The following is a 25,302-nucleotide window of genomic DNA, read 5'->3' as shown; positions in this document are numbered from 1 at the left end:
ATAGTAGAACATGTTAATATGCATTTTACAGATTTGGGGTGCCATTTTATATTTTTTTAATATTTTTTCTATTTACGCATTTATTTCGGCCCTTTTTTTGAAAATTCGAAAAATCATTTTTTAATGATTCTTTTGCTGTTTTAATGATGCCATATGATGTGTTAATCATAGTAGAACATGTTAATGTGCATTTTACATATTTGGGGTGCCATTTTATATTTTTTTTCTATTTACGCATGAATTTTGGCCCTCAAAAATAATTGCAAACACCTAAATGTAAGATATTTTCATATTACATTCATTCTAATATATCTATCATTGATAGTAGATAGTTAGAAAATTAAATATATGAAATTTGTAGTCAAATTCAGGTTATCTGGTTCATAAATTCATCAGACAGTCCGATACAACTTCTCACTAAAGAGTGGACCGTTACACCACCATAAACATGTTCCAATTTATAAATGAATGCATATTTGGAATGCTTAGAATATTTCGGATTTAATCCATACTTTTCATAATTTTTTGCAAAAAAATTTTTTGCGCATTTGCGCCGTTACACCCCCGTATCGCCGTTACGCCCCGTATCCGTATCGGTTTTGGAGGTCACCGTTACGCCAACCGATACCGATACGGGATACTCATCCATCTCAACATCCTCATTTCAGCTATACTCATGCTATGAACATGTGTTTTTTTCCCCGAACATTTCCTCCTATGAACACGTTCCTTTACCCCAATAGTTTATCCCATAAAAGCATGGTTGCTCTTATATCCATTGTATAGAATGTCCCCTCAATTTGTATTGTATGTGGCAATCACAAAAAAACTTCAAAAGGCTTCGCCCGCTCAGAAACGTCTCTCTCAATTTCTTTGCTTCCATGAATTATCTACCCAAGGTATAAAGGATGGTCATTTTGTACTGCTTCTTGATTGGCATTCTTAGCTAATTCCTCATTTCCACTTGTATTGTTATTAAAATTGCCTTTCATGTACTTTGTTTGATTTCCAACTAATGTTGGTGAAAGGCTATGATAAATTTTCATTCCGGGAGTGAAGACGAAAAGTCAAAACTCAAACAAACAACAAGGAAATTACACAACCACCCATTCGAAAGGAATTCACATTTACAAAAAGGTCATTCGCAAAAGGCTTGACCAATGAAGCCCAAAAAATGACATTGCCTTCACCTTCCAAAGAAACTCTGCAGGACAACGGGATTAGTTCAACTCATTTTAAAACCTTAAGATTCTAGAGGATCCTCTGTAATTCTAGCTTTGAATCTACACTCTCCCTCGTCTCATCAATCAAAATTATATCATTTGCAAGCAACATACATCATGGGGCCTCTTCTTAATAATGCCTCCTTAGCCCGTCCATAACCAATGCAAAAAGACATGGGCTCAATGCCAACCCTGTTGTAGGCCTACAATAATTGGAAACTCACTTATTTCACTACTAGTAGCCCTCACATATGTTAACGCTCCCTCTTACATATCTTAATGATGTCAAATATCCTCTTGAGACTCATTTCTTTCCCAACACCCACCAAATTCTTTCTCTAAGAACTAGTCTTTTAAATAGCTTATGCTACATAGTGTAGCATAGCCTTGTGCTACGTAGCTCATGAAAATAACTTAAGTCACATGTAGCTGTCAGTACATTGTAAGTAGCATATGCTATAGGTGGGTGGCTTATGCTACAAGTTATTTTTCACTAAAATATTAAAATCATTTATTGTTTTCAATAATTTGTTACATTTTGCTTTTTTTCTTTTTCACTAAAAATTAATTAATGTTTTCACTTATTCAAGTGAAGGCGAGAGGTAACAACTCTTCCATCTCACTAACTTTTTCTCAAATCTTTCCATACCTTATCCCAAAGGTGCTTCGTTGGTTTCCTGGCATGGGGGGAGGCCCACAAAGGTAATGGGAAACTCCCCAGCCGCACATCCAAAGGAGTCGGCTAGACGCTCCACTTCATCCGCTTCCAGTCACACCTCAAACAAGTTACTTTCGGTGATATTGATCTTTAACCTGGAGGCCGCTTCGAAGTATCAAATAATAGTAGTCAGCTTATCTACCATATCAGAAGAAGTATTGAAAAAAAAGGGAGGGTATTGTCCGCGTACTGAAGGTGAGAGCTGTTTGGGAGGAAAGAAACATGAGATGCTTCAGAAATGACAGGAAGTCAATTTAAGGAACTTCTGAGAGGGCAAGATTACTAGTGATTGAATGAGCTTTTTGTGTGCCAGAGCTTAAGGGCTGTAATTTTCTCTGTCTCGAGATGTAATAGGGTTGCCCCGTCAGCACCCCTGTTTCTTGCTTTTTCTGTTCTTTGTTTTCTTTTGCTGTTTTGTTGCATTCATTTCCTTTCTTTAATAAAATTTGCATTATCTTTCAAATGAAAGAAAGAAAGAAAGAAAGAGAGTTGTTTTGAGTTCAATTTTTATTTTCTATTTGTATGCTCAATCTAATTTACCTATTATTTTCAGATGTGTTTAATTAAAAATCTAAAAGTACCGTTTAGCTTATGCCTTATACTTGAGAGAGATGAAAGCTACATTACACACTATTCTCTATTTAAAACAACAGTATTAGGGACCCTATCTAATTATTTCTATAAGTCAATAAAGACCATGTGGAGATCCTCTTCTTTCTATATTTCACTATCAGCTATGTAGGAAATCTCAATGGCTGACCTTGCTGGTGTAAATTTGAATTGATTTTTTGATATATTCATCTCATGCCTCAATCTTTGTCTGACCACTCTCTCAAAGCTTCCTAGTATAACTCATGAGTTTGATCCCATCATAGTTAGCGTAACTTTTTATGTCTCCTTTATTCTTGTAAATAGGCACACTTCTCATCCACTTATCTAACATTTTCTTTGATCTTATAATGTTTTGGAATATCTTTATAAACTAAAATAAACCAATATCTCATGTGCACCTACAAACCTTTACTGGTATACCATCTGGCTCTGTGGCCTTTGTTGTCTTCATTTTTCTCAAAGCTTCTTTCACTTCGAATATCCTAACTGTGTGAAAGTATCTTTGTTCTCTAGCCTCATTTGAGTTTATGATTCCTTCTATTCCTATGCTTTTAGAGTGATCTTCATTTAGCAAGTTCTGGAAATAGCTTTTCCATCATTCCTTAATCTCATCGTCCTTAACCAACACCCTCTAGTTATCGACTCATCGCTCATAATGCATTGAACATGATATGGGCCTGTACCCTTCCTCTCTTTTATTTTTGCATATTCGATGACATCTTTTTCACTTTCTCTCGTCCTCAATTTATTGCGTAGATCACCATATGCCCTAAGTTTAGCCTCACTTTACTATTTCTTAGTGTTCCTTTTGGTGTTTCTATATTCTTCTAAAATTTCCTCATTTCTAGCCCTTTGCTAGGTGTTGAAATGTGATCACTTCTTACTCGTAGCCTTTTGGACCTTATAATTCCACCACCAATTTTCATTATGAGTGGCTTTTCCCTTTAGATACTCTAAAAACTTCTTTCGCCACTTTCTTAATGCCCTCTGCCATCTCATTAGACATAACATTGACTTCGTCCATCAACTTATTACTAAATAATGCTATTTTCTCTTCTTTTAAATTTCATCACTCATTTTTTCACACCTATAAATTTCACTTTGTCATCCTCTCTTAATGCAAACATCCATAGCCAATAGCATATGTTGTGTCGTTAAAATCTCTTGGTATAACCCTGTAGTCTTTACACATTGATCATTTTGCCTTTACTTAGTAGAAAAGAAGTCTATCTGGCTTGTATATGATCCACTTTTAAAGGTTATTAAATGTTCATCTGTTTTTTAAATATGTATTTGCTAGAGCTAGATCTTATGCCATGGCAAAATTAAGGATATCATCTACCGTCTCGTTCGTTCTCCCAAAATAATATCCTCATGCACCTTTCATATCCACTATTGTATTTTCCCACATGACCATTCAAGTCTCCTCCAAATATCCTCTTCATTTGGAATTCCTTGCATTAATCCATTCATGTCGTCCTAGAATTGTCTCTTGATTCTATTCTGTAACCCTATTGCGGTGCATTTAACATTGATTATATCCCCTCTTAACACAAGCTTTATTATTAAAGGCTCATCGCTTGCTCTCTAAACATTTGCAACTTAAATCCTTTTAAATCTTTGTCTACCATTGTGCCTACCCCATGTCTATTATTCTTCTTTCTTATATACTATAATTTATATCCACAAATTTCTCTAGTTTTTGTCCCTTTCCAATTGCTCTCCTGTACACAAGCTGTGTTAACTCTCCTTTGTTTCATTGCATCCACCAGCTCCATACTCTTACCTGCAATGTCCCTTTATTCCATGTTGCAAGAAAAACTCTATTCTCATGGACTAGCATCTTTACCCACACGTCCAAAATTGCATGGGAACTCTTTCTCACCACAACTAGATGCCGTTGCGGCACATCTCTTTTAGGGGTTGCCTTAGCTGATGCTTATCCATTTCTCACAACACCCTAGTACCGGTGCAACGTGTCACTTACAAGAAACGCTCTAGCCAACTCTTGCCCATTTCTCATTGTACCGTGCTAGTGTAGCGGTTGCTTACAGGGTACAACCTAGCACGAGCTTGAAATGTGAGATTGTTAGATTCATGAGAAAAAGATGCAGCCAAAGTTTGACACCTGCTACCAACCCGACACAACCCTTTGTTGTATTGGCTTGTGACCAACAATAAGAGCAAAAAGATGTTGCTTATTTAGGCCCAAATAAGTGATATATAGTGCATTCCATGCTATCAAGACATTTGGACTGCCCCTTGCACACTCCTATTTCCTCTCTGCTCATGCTTCTAAGGATATTTTCCTTTTCATTAATTATTTGGTAATCACAAAAAAGTAGATGCATGATAATTTTTATTTTTATTTTTAATTTTTAATTTTTAATTTTTAATTTTTAATTTTTAATTTTTAATTTTTATTATTTTTATTATTTTTATTTTTTAGAGAAAGAAAAAGAAAAAGAAAAGAAAAAGGTAGATGAATGATTGATGAGGACATTCGAGCACTATACCAGAGGAGGAGGGCTGAGCCAATCTCCTTATGACTAGACAACCATTACATAAGGCCCACTTGGCCAATTCACATTCCTAGCACGTTGAAGACCCAACGTGCATGTTTGTGCATCTTTGAAGACCCCACATTGGGAAGATGCACGTGGGTTGCAAATAGGAGCTTGATGGACACATCAGACCGTTGGATTGTGTGGACATGATGATCTGATCGTTGGATCATCATCATCAGACATCTTGATCGTGGACCCCTATGTGCCACAAAATAGTTTATTTGTTTAGATTGTTTACATCGGTGTTCAAAGTATTGGTATCGCTACAAGTTTTGTTGCCCTGAGATATGGAAACAATATCGATATCGCTGATAATATTGATGATAACCGGAAATGTGGGGTAACATGGGAAAAATGGTGGAATTTTCAGTGAAACTTCAGGAGATGTTAAGATTATATTTAGAAATAAAAAAATTTGCAAAAAGAATGCATACATAAACGAGTTTACATTTAATGGGGCCTTAAAAGCATGTGTTGTTGTAAGAAATCAGTCAAATCATTCCATCTAGCCTATTTAACCAACCAAACATCCATCGATATTACAAAATATCAACAACACATGATATTTATCATCAACAATTGGAAATCAAACGAAAGATCGTGGTCTAAATATTGCGCATGTTGCGATATCGATAATTTCGAGATATTATCAATATTATCAATGACAAATTGAACACTACGTACAATGATGTGCCTATGAAAAAAAAAATTGAAATAAAAATTTACTATTGAAATATTGTCGATACACTCATGATACAAGCATTACCTAGAATTTACATAGTAAAAAATATTGGCGATACATCGGCGATATTGATGCATTAACAATACATGCGACACCTAGAATTTTTATAGTTGAAAATATTGGTGATTACATTAGCGACATTGATAGGTTGGTGATACTTAGTGATGCATTGCTAATACCTAGAATTTCTAATACCACCATCGTTATCGGTATCGCTACCAGTGTTATCGGTATCACTAAGCGGGAGATAAAGATAATATTGGAGATATTTCGATAATTTCGGAGATAATTTGAACACTGGTTTACATGCTTGTTATTTTTAGTATACCCGGTGTTTTAAATATCGACGATATCAGCCGATATATCCCACGATATATCTTGTATCCCACATGTGCGATACGAAATGCACAGGTAGTGTCGATATATCTCACCTATGTGATCCAGTGAACATTTTCAATTTTTGATCCATGTTTTTACTGTAAATCACGTTAAAACAGTGTCAAATGGTTACAAATCTATGATTCCTTTTGTTTTCCATGAAAAATCATTAGAACTTTGATTTGGAGATTTGGGGCGAATGGGTTGTGTTGCGGAAAATTGAGAAAAATCTAAATTTCTCCCAAATCAGTTGCAATCTTTGTATCCAAACACAAAATTAAACATGTATGTAACCTCATCTAGTAATTCTTCTTTTGCTTTTGAATGTATTGCTTGGGTTTCCATACATGACTTCTTTCGTTTATAAATTATATGAATAAACTTTGAATATACTTGCATCAGTTCAGTTGGAAAGTGCATATATTAGGACCCCATACAAAGGAAACCCCAATTATGTACACCTTTTTTTTTTTGGTAATGTTTTGATTTTTGTGTATTGATGTCTTTTTCAATTATCCCTAAAGTTTCAATAAAAAATTCGATCAATTTTCCAATGTTCCCATGTTTCCCAACATCAACAATAAATTACGTGATACAACCGATATATCCCATGCGATAACCGATATGTATCCATATCCCAAGGGTGCGATACATTACACGATAATGGTATTTAAAACATTGGGTATACCGTATATTTGTGTTGAGATTAGAGAGTTAGGAATAATTTTTAGTTTATTAAGGCCCCATTTGTTAAATCTGAAGTCTAAAGCGTGAATTTGAAATCTGAAGCCTGAATCTAAAATCTGAAGGCCAAATCAGAAATCTGAAATAAAAAAACTTGTTTGGTAATTATGGCCGAAGTCTAAAAATTAAGTACTGAATTTGAAACAACCTGTTTGTTAACAAACATCTGAAACGTTTGAAATATGTTAATTTGACACATTTGCCCCTATCTCCTATTTGGAAATGTTTTACATTATAAAGAAATTATTTTTTATTAAATGAAAATAAAATTATTCTATTTAATTCAAATAAACTAAGTACTTAATAGAAAATTAAAATATCATTGCTTAATGAAAAATTAAAATATCTTTTCCCGTATGCTTCTTCAACTTGATTAGTAATTTGTTCCATGCTTGTTTGGTCAAGCTTGACCCTGACCTACCACCCTTACGTGCTTCTTCAAGACAACAATCGATAAATGTTTTTTTTTTTGTCAAAATCACTCCATCTTGCCTTGCCACCATCCCTTGAAGCCATCGCTACAATAGTCTAGTATAAACTGAGAATTATTTAAAAAAGAACAATTGGGTAAAAATCTTTTAATAAATTTACTTGCAATTTTGAAAAGAAAAATGAAAAACAAAGTATTTAAAGGTTTAAAATATACGATATTAGATGCAACTAAATAATTCATATTTACTCAGAATCTTGAGTAACAAATTGAATAAATGACTAGATCAAAATAGATAGAAAAGACAAAAAATCAAGAAAATCAAGTCTTACCGTGAGGATCCAAGACTCAAGTGGGCCACACCAAAGGAAAAGGTGGGTAGGGAAATTCTTACCGTTGAAACCTCCATGGGTCGACATTGATGTTTAAATGACATCCATACCGTTCATAACGACATTCCTATTGGGATGAACTCAAAACTCAAATATTATCCTTATTCAAAACTTATGTTGCCCCATGAATATTTCAAATCAGGACATTCAATCCTCATGTTTTGGGCCCACTTGAGTATTGGATCCACCTCACTTTCGGTCCCATGTCCTAAAATAAACTCACAAAACCGATGGGCGGGGTGGATCTCTCACAAACATGAAGGTGGGCCCCACCTACATTTACAGGTGCAGGAAATTCCTACAAGAGACTTTAGCAGAGTAGAGTAGTCCATTTGGAAATTGCTCAGTACGCTCTTATCGTACCGAGTAAACTCAGTTGGGCCCACGTTGAATGTATGTGGTCTATCCGCTACTTCCATCTGAGATCAAGTGGATCGTACCACATGAAACGGTGGGGATAATGATTTCCATCGTTGAAACCATGCTAGGCCCAACAATGATGTTTATTTGTCATCCAACCTGTTCATAAGATCATACAGACATGGATGAATGGAAAACACAAATATAAGCTTGATCCAAAACTTTTGTGTCCCCTAAGAAATTTTCAACGGTAAAAGTTGAATTCAACTGTTTCCTGTGGTGTGGTCCATTCGAACATTGGATATGCTTCATTTTTGGGCTTAAGCTATAAAATTATTTGATAATATGGATGGACAAAACGGATAAAATACGTAGATCATGGTGGACCTCACCGGGTTTACTCAGTACAATAAGCATAGTGAGTTACTACGCAATCCGCTTCCGTGGATTTGGAGGGATTGCTGGAAACGGATTGGCTACTTCCCCTGCTACCAACCTTGTGGCTGCTGGTCGGTGCTTTGTGGGCCCCACCATGATATGTGTTTCATCCATTCCGTTCATCCATTTTTACAAACCATTTTAGGGCTTCACACCAAAAATGAGAGGGATATAAATGTCAAGTGGACCACACCATAAGAAAACAATAGCGATTGGATATCGACCATTAAAATCCTCCTAAGGTCCGCTGTACTGTTTATTTGACATCCAATATGTTGAGTAGGTCATACAGGCCCAGATGAATGGAAGAAAAAAGATCAGCTTGATCCAAAACTTTTATGGCCCCTAAAAGGTTTTTAATGCTCAACGCTCATTCAACACTGTTTCCTGTAAGGTGGTCCACTTGAGATTGGGATATACCTCATTTTTGGTCTCATACCATAAAATGATTTGGAAAAATAGATGGACAGCATGGATGAAACACATACATCATGGTGGAGCCCACAGGCTGGTGGCAATCCGTCCACACCATTGGCAGGTAGCGTGAATGTGAAATCTGCACGGGATGCGGATTTCCTTCGGAGGAAGTTTCTACATAGGGATTCTAGGTGGGCCGTGTTAGTGGTTCTGTGGGGCCTACGGTGATGTATATGATTTATCTACATTGTTTATCCACTTTTTCATATCATTTGGGAGCATAAAATAAAAAATGAGGTAAATATAGGTCTCAAGTGGGCCACATTGCAGGAAATAGTGAAAATTGGGCGCCTACCAGGGCCATAGAAGGCCCTAATCATGCTGAAATTTGTAATTTTCCTTTTTCATCAAGGTACGTGTGACATTACGAAGAGGTTATGTGAGAAATAAACATTACATTGGATTCTAGGAAAGTTTCAACAATAGTTTTATTCAATTTCCGTTGGTTTCTATGGTGTGGTCCAGTTGCGTTTTACATGTACCTCATTTTTGGACTTATGCTCTAGAATGATCTGAAAAAGTTGATAGACGGTGTCGATCAAACACATAAATCATGGTGGGGCATAAAGAAGTTTCACATGTTAAAAGTTGGTTTTTTATTACGCAAATAATTTAAAGAGAAAATTCTCGTAGTAATTTTAAAAGGGGTAATTTTGGAAGCATTTTTTTTTAATAGAAAAATTTATGGAGCGCATTCCGCATTCACCATTAAGCCAGACTTCTATCGTGGAAAGAATTCAATGAAAAATCACTTAGCGCTTTCCGATTTCGGTGTTAACAAACAACCCTTGATACAGAGCATTTCCGCGTTAAGTACTATTTTTCAGAGTTAACAAACAGGCCCTAAGCGTTTTTATGTTGAGAATCTTCTTTGAGAGTGTCTTTTTGTAAAAAGGTTTTTTCTGAAACTATAAAAGAGAAAGATGGGTGTGTGAAGCCCTAATGCCATTATTTTGAAAAAAAAAGAAGCCGTGTTCTCTTCTTCATGTGATTTGAAGAATGCTCCATGTGATTTGGAGCTTGGGTATGGTGTGATTCCATTCCCCATTCAACAGAGGTGCAAGACTTCCATCTATCATTTTCCTTCTCTCTTCCATTCCATCCAAAAGAGGTATTTTTTCAAAAAAATCTTCTTCATTCTCTCTTCTTCCCTTCATATCCAAGACCATCCAAATCATCTTTTTCTTTGACTTTTCATTATCCAACTTCAACCTCAACCGAAATCAACCATTGAAGACCCAAAAATCCTAGCCAACGACCCACACATGCGAGTCCCTAGGTTGACCATATGGACAACCGCTCAATCCTTTAATTTCCCCTTGCTTTCCTCATCAAAACCCTTCAATTCCTCATCCATAACTCTACCCTAAACCCTAGATCCCCAATTTCTAAAAACCCTAATTCTAAAATCCTCAATTCCCATGAACCCTAATTTTTCAAATTTTATATTTTCCCTTTCCTAACTCTAATCATAAAACCTACAAATATATCCCTTGAGTGTGGAACGTGCCTATGCTAAATTGGAAGTTCTATCCTTCCATTGGGCTTAGTTTTAATTGATTTATGTGATTTCTTAGCATGCAGGCATGTGATTTAGGTTAAATCAGATTTTATTTCCTATTGTTTACTCTTAATTACTCGATGGGTTAGCCTCTTTTGTTAATTGAATTACTTTATGGATTCTTTCATAATCTTCACGTTGTATGCTGCATTAAATCATGTGTCTTGCATCAAATGATGTAGCTTACTGGTGAAGAAATATATGCATGATGTAGTTACAGTTTTCCTAGGGATCTTTGCCTTCCAAAACCACAGGAGATACTAATTTACGACTATAGAAAATTTGGCTTTGGCTTTGGCTTTAAATTAAACATTTTTAGTGCTTAGTATGATTCATTTATGAATTCTTTGATGTGTGTGGTTGTGTAATTGCAGGGAATGGGGGAACCATTGAACAACTATAGTGCTGTAATAGAAGCTATCCGGGTTATGACAGGAGTCCCATTTCAGCTATCACCAAAGAGAATTACAGTATCCACTGTAGGTACTCTGAACCAACAATGTTTCCACTATTTTATTTTAATTTTTACCCGAAAGAAGTATGTCTAACGGAAATTCCCGTTTTAGAAATTATTTTTGAAACAAGATGTGTGAAGTTGACCCTAAATAGCTGGGATGGGGATGTGATGATGGAGAAGTACAATGAGAAGAAGTCACCACCACCACCACCACCACCACCATCATAGCCTTGTCCCAGCTTTTTGGGGTTTGCTTTACCCAATCCAATTCTCCCAATTGTCTTTGAAATCGGAATGCTCAGGATTGCTTGGCTAAAGTTCTGTGATTCGCTAGCCACTTTACATCAGCCCTACTTTTTTTAATTTATTTATTTACCTGGGCTTTGCATTGTCTGGTGCATAGCTTTCGGGTGAAGTTTCCATGTCAACAGATAGGCAGTTACAGATGAAAATACAGAAAAAGGTCCACACTATATGAAAATAAGGCTGAACCCTTGATGTGTGGGATCTACCGTTAAGGGGAATTGTTGGTGCACGGCCATCAACAGTGAGATCCATCATATCAATAGTTTGGGTTACTAAGCCCTGCTGCTCTGCTGCAGCCTGCCCTTGGACTATGCAAAAGAATCGAGCCCGGGAGATCTTGTCCATAGTGGTATCCCCACCCCCCCTAAAAAAAAAAAACCCATAGATCTAGTGTTACAAATGGAATGCCCAAACATTGTGTAATACCTCAATTCAGCAGGAGATTTTTCAAATTTTGACAAATCGTGCCATGTATGATGAGTCAGAGAAGATGGTAAATGTACCCAGGCATCAATAGATTTCAGGGTAAATTTTGTCAATGTTGGAGAAACTATCCATAATGTAAATGCTCAAGAATCTATGCATCGATAGATGATTGGCGAATGAATAATGTAACATGAAAAAATTTCACTTTCGAGAACTTGGTGGTTCTTTACCTCTTATGAGGGGATCATAATCCATGGGATCTATGGCAGTAATCGTGTCTCTAATCAAACAATGTCAAAAAGTGTAAAATCCACTCTTTTTTTTTTTTTCAAAAGGCCAGTGTTTGTGTATCCTGGTGCCACATTGCCAAAGAATTATATTACAATTTATTTGTGTTGCTCCCATCTGAGTTGTCTCTGCTCCCATGGACTTTAATTATCATCCCCATCGTTTTAGGCAATTTTCACTTACCGTTCACGCCCTTCTACTATGGTACCAAATGAACATTTCAGACGTAGTTGCATGCAGTGTTCCAAACATTGTTGATATTATTGATAATATGCCGATATTATCAGCATTGCTAGGTCAGCTATACTGAATTTGCTGATAGCTTACAATTTTCCAAATATCGACGATGTCAACGATATTTTGATAAGAATTTCTTGATCGATGATATTTTGATAATAATTGCTTATAAAAATTTCTTGGTATAGGTGACACCATTGATGATATCCACGATACTGGCGATTATATTCCTGATACCAGGGAAACATCTGTAAATAGGTGAAAATTGAGAAAAATTCCAAGAATCCCAAAAGCTTTCCATTTTATGTTTTGAATTTAGTTTCTTAGGTGATTTGGATCGGTATTGGTTTTTATTGAATCAAAGTTTGAGTATGGGGAGAAATCTCGACTCAAAACCAAGACGGGCCAAAACTTAAAGGTGATGAAAAATCCATATAAACTTTGTTTTTTGTTTTGTTTTGTTTTGTTTTTTGTTTTGCTTCAAATGTTAGCATGGATTGCAATGGAAATTCATGTCTCATGGATAGATAGGGATTTGTGGCGAAAAATTAACATTTAAGTGAAAAACGGGAGAAATTGGTAAAATCCTAATTTTTCCATTTTTATTTTGGAAAAGTATGTGTTTCTCATTGTTAATCAATGTGGTGATTTTATATATTAATGAGTGTTGGCCAATCTATTAGTTGGCTACAAATTTTATATTGATTTTTTTACAACTCATGGTGGGACCTATAAAATGGAAACTTATTGTGTATTTTTTTTTTTTCACAATGTTTTGATTCGTACATGTGTAAATGTGTATCTTAACACCCCCTGAAGCTTCACTGAAAAACATATCCTTTTTCCTAACATTTCTCCAAAGTTTCCCTTTAAAAAATAATATTTTCTTGAATATCAATGATATTGATACATGTTTCTCTATCCTCGATCATTGATACATGTAAAGATATCGATACTTTGAACACTGGTTGCGCAAAGCGTGGTGGGGAATTGCCTATTAAGATCAGAAGGACAAGCATCTAAAAATTGTCCATAATATTATGTATGTATTACAAAATATATATTGTAAGATATATACATTGTCTCTAAGTATTAAACAATTGTTTTGAAAGTTATCATTTCTTAAATTTTTTGTAAATGTACGTTTGATCTAAAAAACTTTTAGGTTTGGGAAAAAGGTAGGTGTTATGTTTGGAAATTGCGAAGAGGATTAGGTTACTCTTTTCAAATTCGTTGAGGAATAGGGGTATCAGAGGACCAGGATGTAGAACCAGGGGATAAGGATTCCATCTCCAAGACGTAGAAGAGAGCTTGCAAGGCTAGAATCTTCTATCAACTATGGCGCAGGATCCTCATTTAGAACCGAAAAGAAAGGGAAGGGGATATGAGTAGTGTTTAGAGGGAGATGCTCAGTTGCAATGTCAGGAGTTTGGGATGTCGGGAGAAGAGGGTACAAATAAAGGATCTCTGCAAACACGTAAAGGTGCCATTGGCAAGGTATTTCGTATCGGTAATGGTGGCCGTAATGGTCACCACGATTACCGATACGGGTATCGCTGTAACGGCCGATATGGGGGCGTAACAACTGTTACAACCACCATAACGGTTGAAAATTTTATTTTGCCTGAAAAATTCTGAAAAAAATATTAAAAAAATGAAGAATAATGTAAATATTCCAAATATGTATTCTCTCTCTCTCTCTCTCTCTCTCTCAAGGTATGTAACGGTCCACTCTTTGGTGGGAGTGTTGTCTCGGGCTGTCTAGTGAATTTGTGAACATGATTATATGTATCTAATGTTTACACATCACAATCAAGCATTTAAATTATAAATAAGAAAAATTGCATAAATACTACTTTTTTAATTTTTTGAAAAAAAAAGGCCATCGGAGCTTCTATTCGCTCAAATCACTTCAATCTATGATTTTAATATTTAAAACTATAGTAAGAGTGGTCAAAATCTATTGTAAAATGATTTAGTAGAGTTTTTGGAATGAGAAAAGTATAAAAAAAGGGGAGAAAATGGATTTTTAAAAAAAAAAAAGAAGTGACTGTTTTTCGGCTGTTATGGGGGTAATGGTCATTATGCCCCATAACGGTTGATACGGTCCCAAAAAATAAATTGCCTTGTTTCACCCCCGTATTGCATAACGGTCATGACCGTTACCTATGCTGCTATACGTATCGGCCTTTATGGGCGTATCGTAACGGATACGCCACTGGTAACTTTTTTGGAAACCAAAATGCAGAAGGTTGATAAGAAATTCCTTTACTTTGTATGAGCAATGAAAGAAAAAGAATGGATCACATTAGACATTGAAGGTTCGGCAGGGGAAATAGTGGTAATTTGGGATTCTTAATTATTGAAGAAAGAGGATGCATGGTGTTGGGAACTTTCAATATAAGTATAGTTGAAAGGAGTGGCATCGAGAATAAAATAGATTTTCACGTCTTTGTATGGTTTGGACTCGACGGCCCTAAGATTTGAATTTTGGGAGGAGGTAGATGCGATCTGCATCAGATGATAGTTACCATGGGTAGTAGGGTGCAACTTCAATGTAGTGAGATTTATGTTCGAAAGGTCAAGTGGAGGAAGCATAAAAAGTAGCATGTGGGATTTTTTGAGTTGGATGTATAGGAATGAAATGATGGATATCCCAAGTTTACATGGAGCAAACAGGAGTTACATATGTGATGAACAAGTTTAAGCCGGGAGTTCAGTTTTCATGTGGTGATGAGAATATAATTTGATTTTGGTAGGAATTATGGGTCAGGGAATGCACGCTTGCAACAACCTTCCCATTATTAGCCAGGGTAGTTGTAAATTTGGAGGTAACGATTGACAGATGTGTGCCCTTAGTAGGTGGCTCAGTGGTTTGGGCCCCACCATGTAGAAGAAATTTAGCGGATGGGGAAGCAAAGGAGTACGCTTAGTTTTACTGGCAGTGTTTTAAATAGCGGTAGCGTGTTGCGTAGCGATCAACCCTCCGTAGCGTGTAGCGAAATAGCGTAGCGTGTAGCGTAAGCTACACAATACTTTTATTTTTAAATTTTTTTTAAATATATATATATATATATATATATATATATATATATATATAAATATATATGATAAATATTAAATAGTAAGAAGTTGATGGATAGGGTCTTATTATTTTTAAGTTAATACATGTCTCGTGTATAATTTTTTAAGGGCCCGAATTAGGCGGGACTCGGATTGTGAAGTGTAGCACACAAGTGTCAAAGTTTTTTGGGCCCCACCGTGATGAATGTGTTATATCCACACCGTCCATCCATTTTGCCAAATAATTTTAGGGCATGAGCCCAAAAATGAGGCAAATCCAAATCTCGGGTGGACCGCACCATAAGAAACAATAATAATTAAACGTCCACCATTAAAAATTTATTGGGGGCTACAAAAGTTTTAAATCAAGCTGACATGTGTGTTTTCCCTTCATCCATGTCAGTGTGACCCAATTAACAGGTTAGATGGAAAATAAACATTACAGCGGACCGTGTAACAAAATAGTGCAAGTGCACTGTTCAGCGTGCACCGCAGAACACAGAATAATAATAAAAATAAGTGCGTGGTTTCTATTCTGGAAATGAAAAAGAAGAGAGAGGGGGAAACCGAAAGAAAGGAGGGAAAGAAGAGAGAGAGAGAGAGAGAGAGAGAGAGAGAGAGAGAGAAGAAGAAGAAGAAGAAGAATCCACAGCTGCGGCTGCAACCGCAGCAGTTCGAGAAGAAGAAGAAGGAGAAGAAGGAAGAGGAGAAGAAGAAAAAAGAAAAAGGAAGGAGCGTGCCTATTTTTGTCTCAAGATGAGATTGAATCAGTGAAAACTGCAAATGTTGGGGGAGAGGAGCAATGTCAGCAGCGTCGGTTTGCGCCTGACAGCAGATTTTCGACCTCAACATTGAAGGGTGGGGAGAGGAGCAGCGTCGGCAGCGTCGGATTGGCCCTGTGAGAGGATTTTTAGTCTCCAAATGGAAGGGTGGGGACAGCAACTACGTCGGCTGCTTCGGTTTGGGGGTGGAAGCCCTTTCAAATTAGGTTTTTACTTTTTTAACTTACGTTTGGCTTGTTGTGTGAGTTCACCACTGTTTCCTGCACTGAAAAAAAATATATATATATACCAAACAGGTAGCGCACGCTACAACCTTCCCATTATTAGCCAGGGTAGTTGTAAATTTGGAGGTAACGATTGACAGATGTGTGCCCTTAGTAGGTGGCTCAGTGGTTTGGGCCCCACCATGTAGAAGAAATTTAGCGGATGGGGAAGCAAAGGAGTACGCTTAGTTACTGGAACATCTTCAAAGCCTTGGGTGGTAGCCGAATGAGGACTCAATGGTATGGTCACAGGAAAGACTAGGACGATCTATGGTATGCTCTTTCTACAACTTGCAATGCAACATATCTCTGAGCAAAGGATGAGGAAGATCATCATTTGTTTAATTGTGTGGTGGTCTAAAGTGGCGGCGTTTATGTGGTTGATTAGTAGAAATAGGATTCTTATCATCGACAATCTCTAGAAGAGATCGGTAATTATTCCTAATTGCTGCATCATTTGGACCCATCTATTTATCCATTGTCCGTTCACGTGGAAAGTATGGGACAAATTTATTGCTTTCTTTTGTATAAAATTTGTGATGTTGGGTTCTATGGTTGATCTACTACTAACTTGCCCTAGTAGAAGCTTAAGAAAAAAGTAGGTAAATTGATGGCTAGTTGTGATGGTGGTTATCTGGGCTATTTGGAGGGCAAGAAATGATTGGTGCTTCCAAAGCAAAAGTGTACTGGAGAATTTATCTAAGAAGGCTAAAATGAATGTAATATGGTGGATATTTTGTACGAAGGAACTTTTTAAAAAAAATTATTTTTTTAAAATCCAAATGATGGATAGTTGTTAGAAGGGATGCAATACTTGGAGATCTTTTCTAGAAAAAATTAAGATTACATGTTATATGAATGATTATTTAACTTTTTTACAAAAATAACACTTACACCCCACATGTATAGAGAAGATAAATGGAAATATATCCGTTCTGTGGAAGTGGAAAATAAAAATGAGCAAACACGGTTCCTAGGAGTTGGAAGCATGGAGCTTGATCGAGGGAGGGAGGGGGGGAGGGAGGGAGCATTCAGGGTTATGAATATCGGGTAACAATGAGATATTCAAGAATCTCTCTTTTTTGTATTTTTGGACATGTATATAATGTTGTATTGGACCTTTGTTTGATAAGAATGTTGTGTATCAGTTAACTTGTTGAAAGTCAACCAAATGGGCTATAATTGAACACAAATCAAACATGATTTGGTGAATCAAGGCCCGTTACATTGAAATACAACAAAAAGAAGACTAGAACACAAAAAAAGTGATTTTACCCTCTTTTTTTCCCCATAATGGTCCAGTTTGCTTTGATTTGTCAAATCTTTTGTAATATAACTGGAAAAGATTTCAACTTTGGGCCTTAATGGCCATATTGCCCATATTGGTCCTGTATTGGTACTGATATGCCCTGTATCGGGCTGTATCTCATCATATTGTAATGGGCCGATACGGCCCATTTTCTTTAATTGGGGTCAATACAGCCTTATACTGTGTATTGCATCAAGTCCATACTGACATGATATGCCCATATTAGCCGATACGATACTGATATTTCAATCCATGGGAGCATTATATGAATGGAAGAATCCTTTAAGTAAGGTTTCAGATAGCCATGCAGCACCTGAGCAAGTTCACTTTAAATAGAACATTGGGCGAGTTAAGCGAGTATAGTAAATAGTTCAAAATTTTACTAAAGTTGGAGAATAATAGATTAGAAAATATTGTAAGGGGACTTATCTTGAAAGTAGATATGATTATTATTTTTTTAAATAATAAATAAATAAATAAATAAATAAAAAATCTGAATTTGCTTCATGGTTGGTCAGGGAAGACTGAAACCAGTACATTATCAGATCTTGATCCTGAGTCTCCCTTCTAGTAGGGGCACTAATTAATGAGCTCACTTAACAAGCTGGATCTGAAAGGATTCAAAGGACAAGTAGATCAAGGATTTTGGTAAAGAAAAGATAATATAATGAAATAAAACAATCCACCTTAGCCTTTAATAAGTTGGACTACTCTGCCTATTGGGAATAATTTCTCGCTGGCTTAGCTTTTTGCTCCTGTAATAAACTTTTAGCCACTTCTTAGAAAAAGAAATAGAAAAAATAAAAATAAAAACCACAAACTGCCTCATCTCTTTCACCTAATGTCATAATGATTTCTAAAATTTCTCTATGATCCCCTAACACCTCCAGTATTTTGAAGGAACTCAGGTCCATGCAATATGAGCAACCTGGCAGATTTCCGACTTTAATCCTTGATCCTCTTGAAACATGTATGAAAAATATGTTAGTTTATCTTACGTGGGACTTTCCAATCACATGCCTGATTGAGCAGAGTTGAGACTTTTTTTTGTGTAAAAACTTTCATCATCGTCATCTTCATCACATCATCATTGTCACCATCACCTAAGCGTATCCCGACTAATTCGGTCGACTACATGCATCGTGCTCCCCCATTCAACTCTATTAAGGACCATATCCTCGGTTAAACTGTTTGTCATCAAGGAAAAACTTTAATCTCAATGATATATGTTTTTCCCTTACCTTAATTGCCTCATAATGATGAAGATGTGAAACAGGGGAGCTATGCTGAAATGACTGACACTAATGTTATTTCAAATACTAAATATTTCTACGGTCCTGCAAATCAATAGGAAATCTTCACTAAGGATACCGTTTCATTAAATGATTGCCACAGCTCATTTCTTGAGATCAATGTTTTGAGTATCGGCAATATTATCAATAATATTACTGCTATTATTGGTATCGCCAGCTTGGCGATATCAATAACACAGGTAGTATCAGAAATTCTAGGTATCAGCGATATATCGCCAATATACTGGTGTTGCCAACATTTCCAACTATGTAAATTCCAAGTGGCGCTTGAATTGCCAATGTATTGGCGATATTTCGATAATATCGGCAATGTATTGATATCACAAAAAAAAAAAAAAAAGAAAAAAAAAAGAAAAAAAGAAAAAGAAAAACAATTTCATTTCAATTTTTTTATTGGTTCATGGTTGTATGATGAAATGCATGTTTGTCTATGTGTATATGTGCATGCATGGATGGATGGATGGATCATGGATGGTTGGTTGGTTGGTTTGTTGGATGGATGGATGGATTGGTGGATGGTTGAATGGATGGATGTATGTATATGTATGTATTTGTGCATGCATGCAGGGACAGATGGATGGATGGATCATGCATTTGTGTATATGCGTGTGTGCCATTTTATGTATATATGTAAGCATGCATGAATGTTTGTATGGATGTATGGATGGTTAGGTGGATGTATGGATGGATGGATCACCTGTGTCCTTGTATGTATGTATGTGCATGCATGGATGGCTGGATGGATGGATCCACTATTTTCCCCATGTTTTCCCCATGTTTCCCTGAGTCAATGATACATGCTTTTAGGCCCCTACTATAGGAAAACTTATCATTTGATTCCTGAATATGCAAATATTCGTCTTTTATTTTTTGGTTGCTATTATTTGATTCTTAAATATGCAAATATGTTTATTTTAGCATCTCCTAAAATATCATTGAAAAATTCCCCCATTTTCCTTATGTTTCCCCAACATTTCCCTGAGTAAGCATAACATGCTTTTAGGACCCCGTTAAAGGGAAACTTATTATGTGCATCTTTTTGCAATTATTTGATTCATAAATATAGAAATTTGTGTATTTTAGCATCTGCTGAATTTTCATTGAGAAATTCCACCATTTCCCCCATATTTCCCCAATGTTTCCCTCAGTCAGTGATACATTTCTAGGTACCGGCAAATATCGATACATGTGTCTGTATCCCAGCCAGTGATACATGTAAAGATACCGATACTACGAACATTGCTTGAGATCAGCAAGGATGATCAAGGACTTAATTATGTTATGGTTTGAATTTTTTTTTTTTTTTTTCTTTCATCAAGGAAAGGAAGTTGTATTGAGAGAGAAACCTGCATTTTTTTCCCTTTCTGAATGATGATGAAACATGACATGTTACTGAAAGTGAATTCTATGGAGTCATGCCTATGATAATCTCAATTAACAAAGTTTATTTGGTGTTTTTTCTGTAAAGATGGTTTGGTAGGTTATTCAAAATGCTCAAATATTATTTGTATTCGATGTCATGATCCGATGTGAACATTTATTCAGTTTTGTAGTTGGTTGCTATGGTGAAACACATACAAACCTATTGCCAGCCATGAAATCCCGAGGAATATGGAATTCTAACTAAAATAGATGAATGTTTTTGTATTTCACCTTGTGTAGGTTGGGATTATTCATGCCATCAACAAGCTCCATGATGACCTACCGAATGTCAACTTAGCGGTCTCACTGCATGCACCAGTTCAAGATATCCGTTGTCAGATAATGCCTGCAGCACGTGCTTTTCCTCTAGAGAGACTCATTGATGCATTGCGAATCTACCAAATGAAGAGGTTAAAATTGGATGTGGTATCTTCAGTGGCTTATTAGTGGTAAATTCATAGTTTGGAGAACATCTCATGCTTAGCCTTTTGATTTTCAGTCAACAGAAAATCTTCATTGAGTACATCATGCTTGATGGGGTTAATGATGAAGAGCAACATGTCCACCAGCTTGGCAAATTGCTAGAGACGCTTCAAGTGGTGAGCTTTATATTTTTATTTCACTTGCAATATGACAGAATCTTCAGATGGCTATGAGTTGATAGAAGAAAGTTGTTGAATTCTAGATTCCCACTATTAGGTATTCTTCAATTGTAATCAAATGAAATTCTTTGTAGTCTCAAATACTAAAAAAATATTTAATTACATAAGCAATTTGAGATAAATACTCCTATAACTCAAATTACAAAACTATAAATACGCTTATAACTCAAATTACAAAACTTACTGGATTACAAACATGTACTTGTTACCCATCAACACAAGTTCAATCTCATTTTAGTTAGCAGTACTTTTTTACTGGAGATCCTGATCTCTAATACATAATGAGGCCATGTTAACAGTAACTATATATTAGATATCAATATCTCTAATATAAAATTGCTATTAACTAAAATGAGATGAACTCATTTTTAGGGGTTCACCAAACAGGGCCTAAAGTAAGAGAATATTGATGCAGCACAACTAACTACTTTTTGCTCTAAAAGCTTGAACTGATAGAGCGTGGCGAATCAATCCCTTTATCTCATAGCTCGGGCCCCACATCCCATGGGTTAGGTCCTTGGCCGAGGAAGCAGATTACGTACTGAGTAACTCAGTACACTAAGCATACTGACTAAACTCTATGGGGTTTAGCATACTGACTAAACTCTGTGGGGTCCACCGTGATTTACATATTTTATCTACTCCTTCAATCCATTTTAACAGATAATTTGAGGGCTCGAGACCAAAAATGAAGTATATCCAAATCTCAAGTGGGCCTCACCATGTGAAACAGTGTGAATTGAAATTCTATCATTGAAAACTTATCGGGGGCCACAAAAGTTTTGGATCAAGCCGTTATTTGTGTTTTCCCTTCATCCATGTCTGTGTGATCTTATGAATAGGTTGGATGACAAATAAACATCACTGTGGGCCCGATCAAGTATTCTCACTGTATCCTATGGTGTGATCAAGTTGAGCTTTGGGTATACTTCAATTTCGAATCCAACCACTGAAATGGGCTACAAAAACGGATGAACAGTGTGGATAACCCACATACATTCACAATAGGCCTAACTGAGTTTACTCAGTACGCAATCCGATTTCCTCGGCCGAACCCCCCTCGCAGGTCCCACATCACACAAGTTCCGCCTCACACGAGCTACCTACCTCACATGGCCCACCCATATCAAGTGTGCCCCTATGTTCTCGAACACAAGACCTCCCGCTCTGATACCACTTTGATGTAGGACAAGTAACCACTTGCTTTAAAAGCTTGAACTGATAGAGCGTGGTGAATCGATCCCTTTATCTTGTAGCCTAGGTAATGCAAGGACATTTTCACACCGAGCTCGAGCGGGGTGGCTAGTGATGTAGGGGCACACTCGGGGTGGGCGGCCTGTGTGAGGCGGGTGACTTGTGTGAGGCAGAACCCATGTGATGTGGGGCTTGGGCTATGAGATAAAGGGATTGATTTGCCACGCTCTATCAGTTCGAGCTTTTAGAGCAAGTGGTTAGTTGTCTTACATCAAAGTGGTATCAGAGTGGGTGGTCTCATGTTCGAGACTCTTCACCTGGTGTGATTAATGCAAGGGCATTTTCACATCGGTCTTGAGTGGGGTGGCCAGTGGAATGCAAGGGCACACTCGGGGTTGGCGACCCGTGTGAGGCAGGTGGCTCATGTGAGACGGAACCCATTTGATGTGCAATCCAAACATGCCCTTAGGGAGTCTATGAAAGCTAACCTTTGCACAGAAACAAAGGATAGCAACAGCCCCTGGAGAAATCTTGTTCCTCTAGGAAAGTCAAAGAGCATCTCTGTTTCGAAATCCTTGGGAATTCATTAGTCATGTGTTTACCAAATTGAAATGATTCTGTTCAAGAGAACGATACTAGATCCCTTTATTGAGATATACAAGCTCGATTCTCCCACCACGATTCATGCACATTGAAGAAGACTTTTTGTCATTTCCATTTACATCCCAAATTCCTCAATTTTCTAATCTTGAGTTGATTGTGTTTACCATTTGAGCAGGTTGTGAACTTGATACCTTTCAATCCAATTGGCAGCTTGAGCTGTTTTGCGACGAGCACGGATCACAATGTCAAAAGGTTTCAGAAAATTCTGAGGGGTGTCTATAACATCCGAACGACAGTTCGTCAACAGATGGGTCAAGATATAAGCGGCGCATGCGGTCAGCTGGTGGTGAACCTTTCAGAACAGAGATCTGTGGGGGGCGCAAGTCTCCTAACTGACATTGAAGACCTCAGCATCTGATATACAGTCCCTGTCCCCCAGCAGCCCCCACCCCCACTTTCTTGCTGGAATTGAGTTTGGGTCGGAGCCGATTTTGTTGCCAGGCATTTTGAACCCTAATTTGAAATTGATGGATTGCTACTACTGTTATAACTAGTACTGTTCCATTCGATATATCATTGTAAAGATTAAAGAATGATAACAATACTACTGTTAGAATGTAGCTCTCAAAGAGATAAGCATGGCCTGACATGTACATGCTCTATGATTTATGAAAATTTTACGGCTTTATAGAACTGTGTGCATGGTCATATTTTGCTTCCCCTCAAGTATTTTGTTAAATGGGGTCTAGAGTTGGAGCAAATGGACTCTGCTGAGGCTCTCAATTCCATATGCAGTCTGTGATTTGGACTGTTGATCTGATGTGATGACCCAAAAAAAAATTCTCGTGTTTGGAAGATCCAAGCCGTAGATCTTTGGCCTTTAAAAATAAAAATAAAAATCTATTTTATTTTTTATTTATTTATTATTTTTTTTAACAGTGTTAATAATGTTTTGTAGTTTCTGTTCATGTGGCAAGGGAAAGCTAGGTACATAAGAAGCTTGGCTGCCCGTTATTAAGACTAGAGAAGGCTCAAGACTGAAAGGTGAAGCCAGCTTTTGTTGCCCATTTCAGGTATGTAGTGGATTTGGCACTGATATATTCACATTATCGTCTATGTGCATGTTCCCCATGTGAGAGGCTTACTCCAACCCATTCCACAGTAAACTGGTCTGTGTTTGTCGCTACACTGCTATAACTGTGGTTGTATGGCTGGTAATTCCGGGCTGTCCTCCTTGTGGGCCCTTCTGGGGATGACCTACAATAGAAAAAAAAAAAAAACAAAAAAACTGACACACCGTGCTTGTAGTTTCAGCTGTCAATTTGTTGTGGCTTCAAAATTGATGGTCCTACGAAGTGAAAAGGGAAGAGTCTATTAATCAATTTCCATTACTATTCAATTTAACTTTTTTGCTTTTTGGTTTTTGTTTCTCTTTCTTCTTCACGCCCTATTCGTGGTAGGGCTCACTATGAGGTCTGGATCTACACATGATGATGCAGCCGTCTATACCATGGTAGCTCCTCTTTCCCACATGGACCTGATTTTATTTATTTTTTTAATTTTTTCCAGCAAGAGCTCGGGTAGTGGTTGGAGACCAGTTACTTCGTGGATGTATGGATGGATGAATGAATAGGTTTATCTACTTGATTTTGTGAATACACCTGTTACCTATAATGCATGCATAGCCAAGGGACTTGTACAATCCTTGGGTATGCATGTTACCCCGTTTGGTTTTCCTTTTGGTACAAATTGGGAAGATTTAGTGATTCAAATCATTGGTATGATGGAACTCACCATGCAACGAAAATCCCCCATATCCTAGGTGTATATATGTTATATTTTTTCGTTTTCTTGGCTTATCTAATGCAAGGTAAATACAACTGGGTGGATGAGCACGTATGTAGCCATGGTAATTGCACAGTCCTTAGGTGGAGAAGTTTGTTACCATTTATATTTTCAGTTGGATAAGTAGGGCTACGATTCGCTGGTTCCTATCTTTGATGCGATGAGCTTCATGTGGATGGATCATGCAGGAAAAGATCTTAGTGTATGATATTTCTTTCGTTTTCTTTATAGAATGTGAGCCACTGCTACCTTTTTGCCTGGGCATTGCATAGAACCTCTATGGTGCTGTGGTCCAATACCCCAGGGTTTGAGTTTTCTCATGCTGCATTTTTTTTTTTTTCTTCTTTTTATTTTTTATTTTTTATTTTTATGCACACATCCACACACACCACCACAATGGGTACTTGAACCTGGGCACGGATTATGTACTACCTAGAGCTGTAGACGAACTGAGTTAGCTCAGTTAGCTCGCTCGACTCGACTCGAAAAG

The 25,302-nt window shown here is 36.9% G+C and overlaps 1 protein-coding gene and 1 long non-coding RNA gene across 3 annotated transcripts in view; both read left to right on the top strand.

The window, feature by feature from the left end:
* Positions 1-23,660, top strand: part of LOC131218956 (uncharacterized) — a 35,335-nt gene extending 11,675 nt beyond the window's left edge. The window contains exons 5-8 of the mRNA XM_058213875.1: positions 11,017-11,121; positions 20,749-20,918; positions 21,008-21,107; positions 23,143-23,660. Of these exons, the coding sequence (XP_058069858.1) occupies positions 11,017-11,121; positions 20,749-20,918; positions 21,008-21,107; positions 23,143-23,385 (618 nt within the window). The 3' untranslated portion in view covers positions 23,386-23,660. The remainder of the gene's footprint in view (positions 1-11,016; positions 11,122-20,748; positions 20,919-21,007; positions 21,108-23,142) is intronic.
* A 239-nt stretch (positions 23,661-23,899) lies between these two features.
* Positions 23,900-25,060, top strand: LOC131218301 (uncharacterized). 2 transcript variants are annotated; one of them, XR_009157617.1, is made up of 2 exons: positions 23,900-24,040; positions 24,537-25,060. It is a non-coding gene; the product is annotated as an uncharacterized LOC131218301 (long non-coding RNA). The 2 variants fall into 2 exon arrangements; XR_009157618.1 differs by having other exon boundaries at positions 24,428-25,060.
* The last annotated feature ends 242 nt before the right edge of the window (positions 25,061-25,302 follow it).

Source organism: Magnolia sinica, chromosome 11 (assembly GCF_029962835.1).
Source record: "Magnolia sinica isolate HGM2019 chromosome 11, MsV1, whole genome shotgun sequence".
In the NCBI taxonomy this organism is placed as follows: domain Eukaryota; kingdom Viridiplantae; phylum Streptophyta; class Magnoliopsida; order Magnoliales; family Magnoliaceae; genus Magnolia; species Magnolia sinica.
Note: the sequence above shows the minus strand (reverse complement) of the source record. Positions and strands in the feature narration are given on the sequence as shown.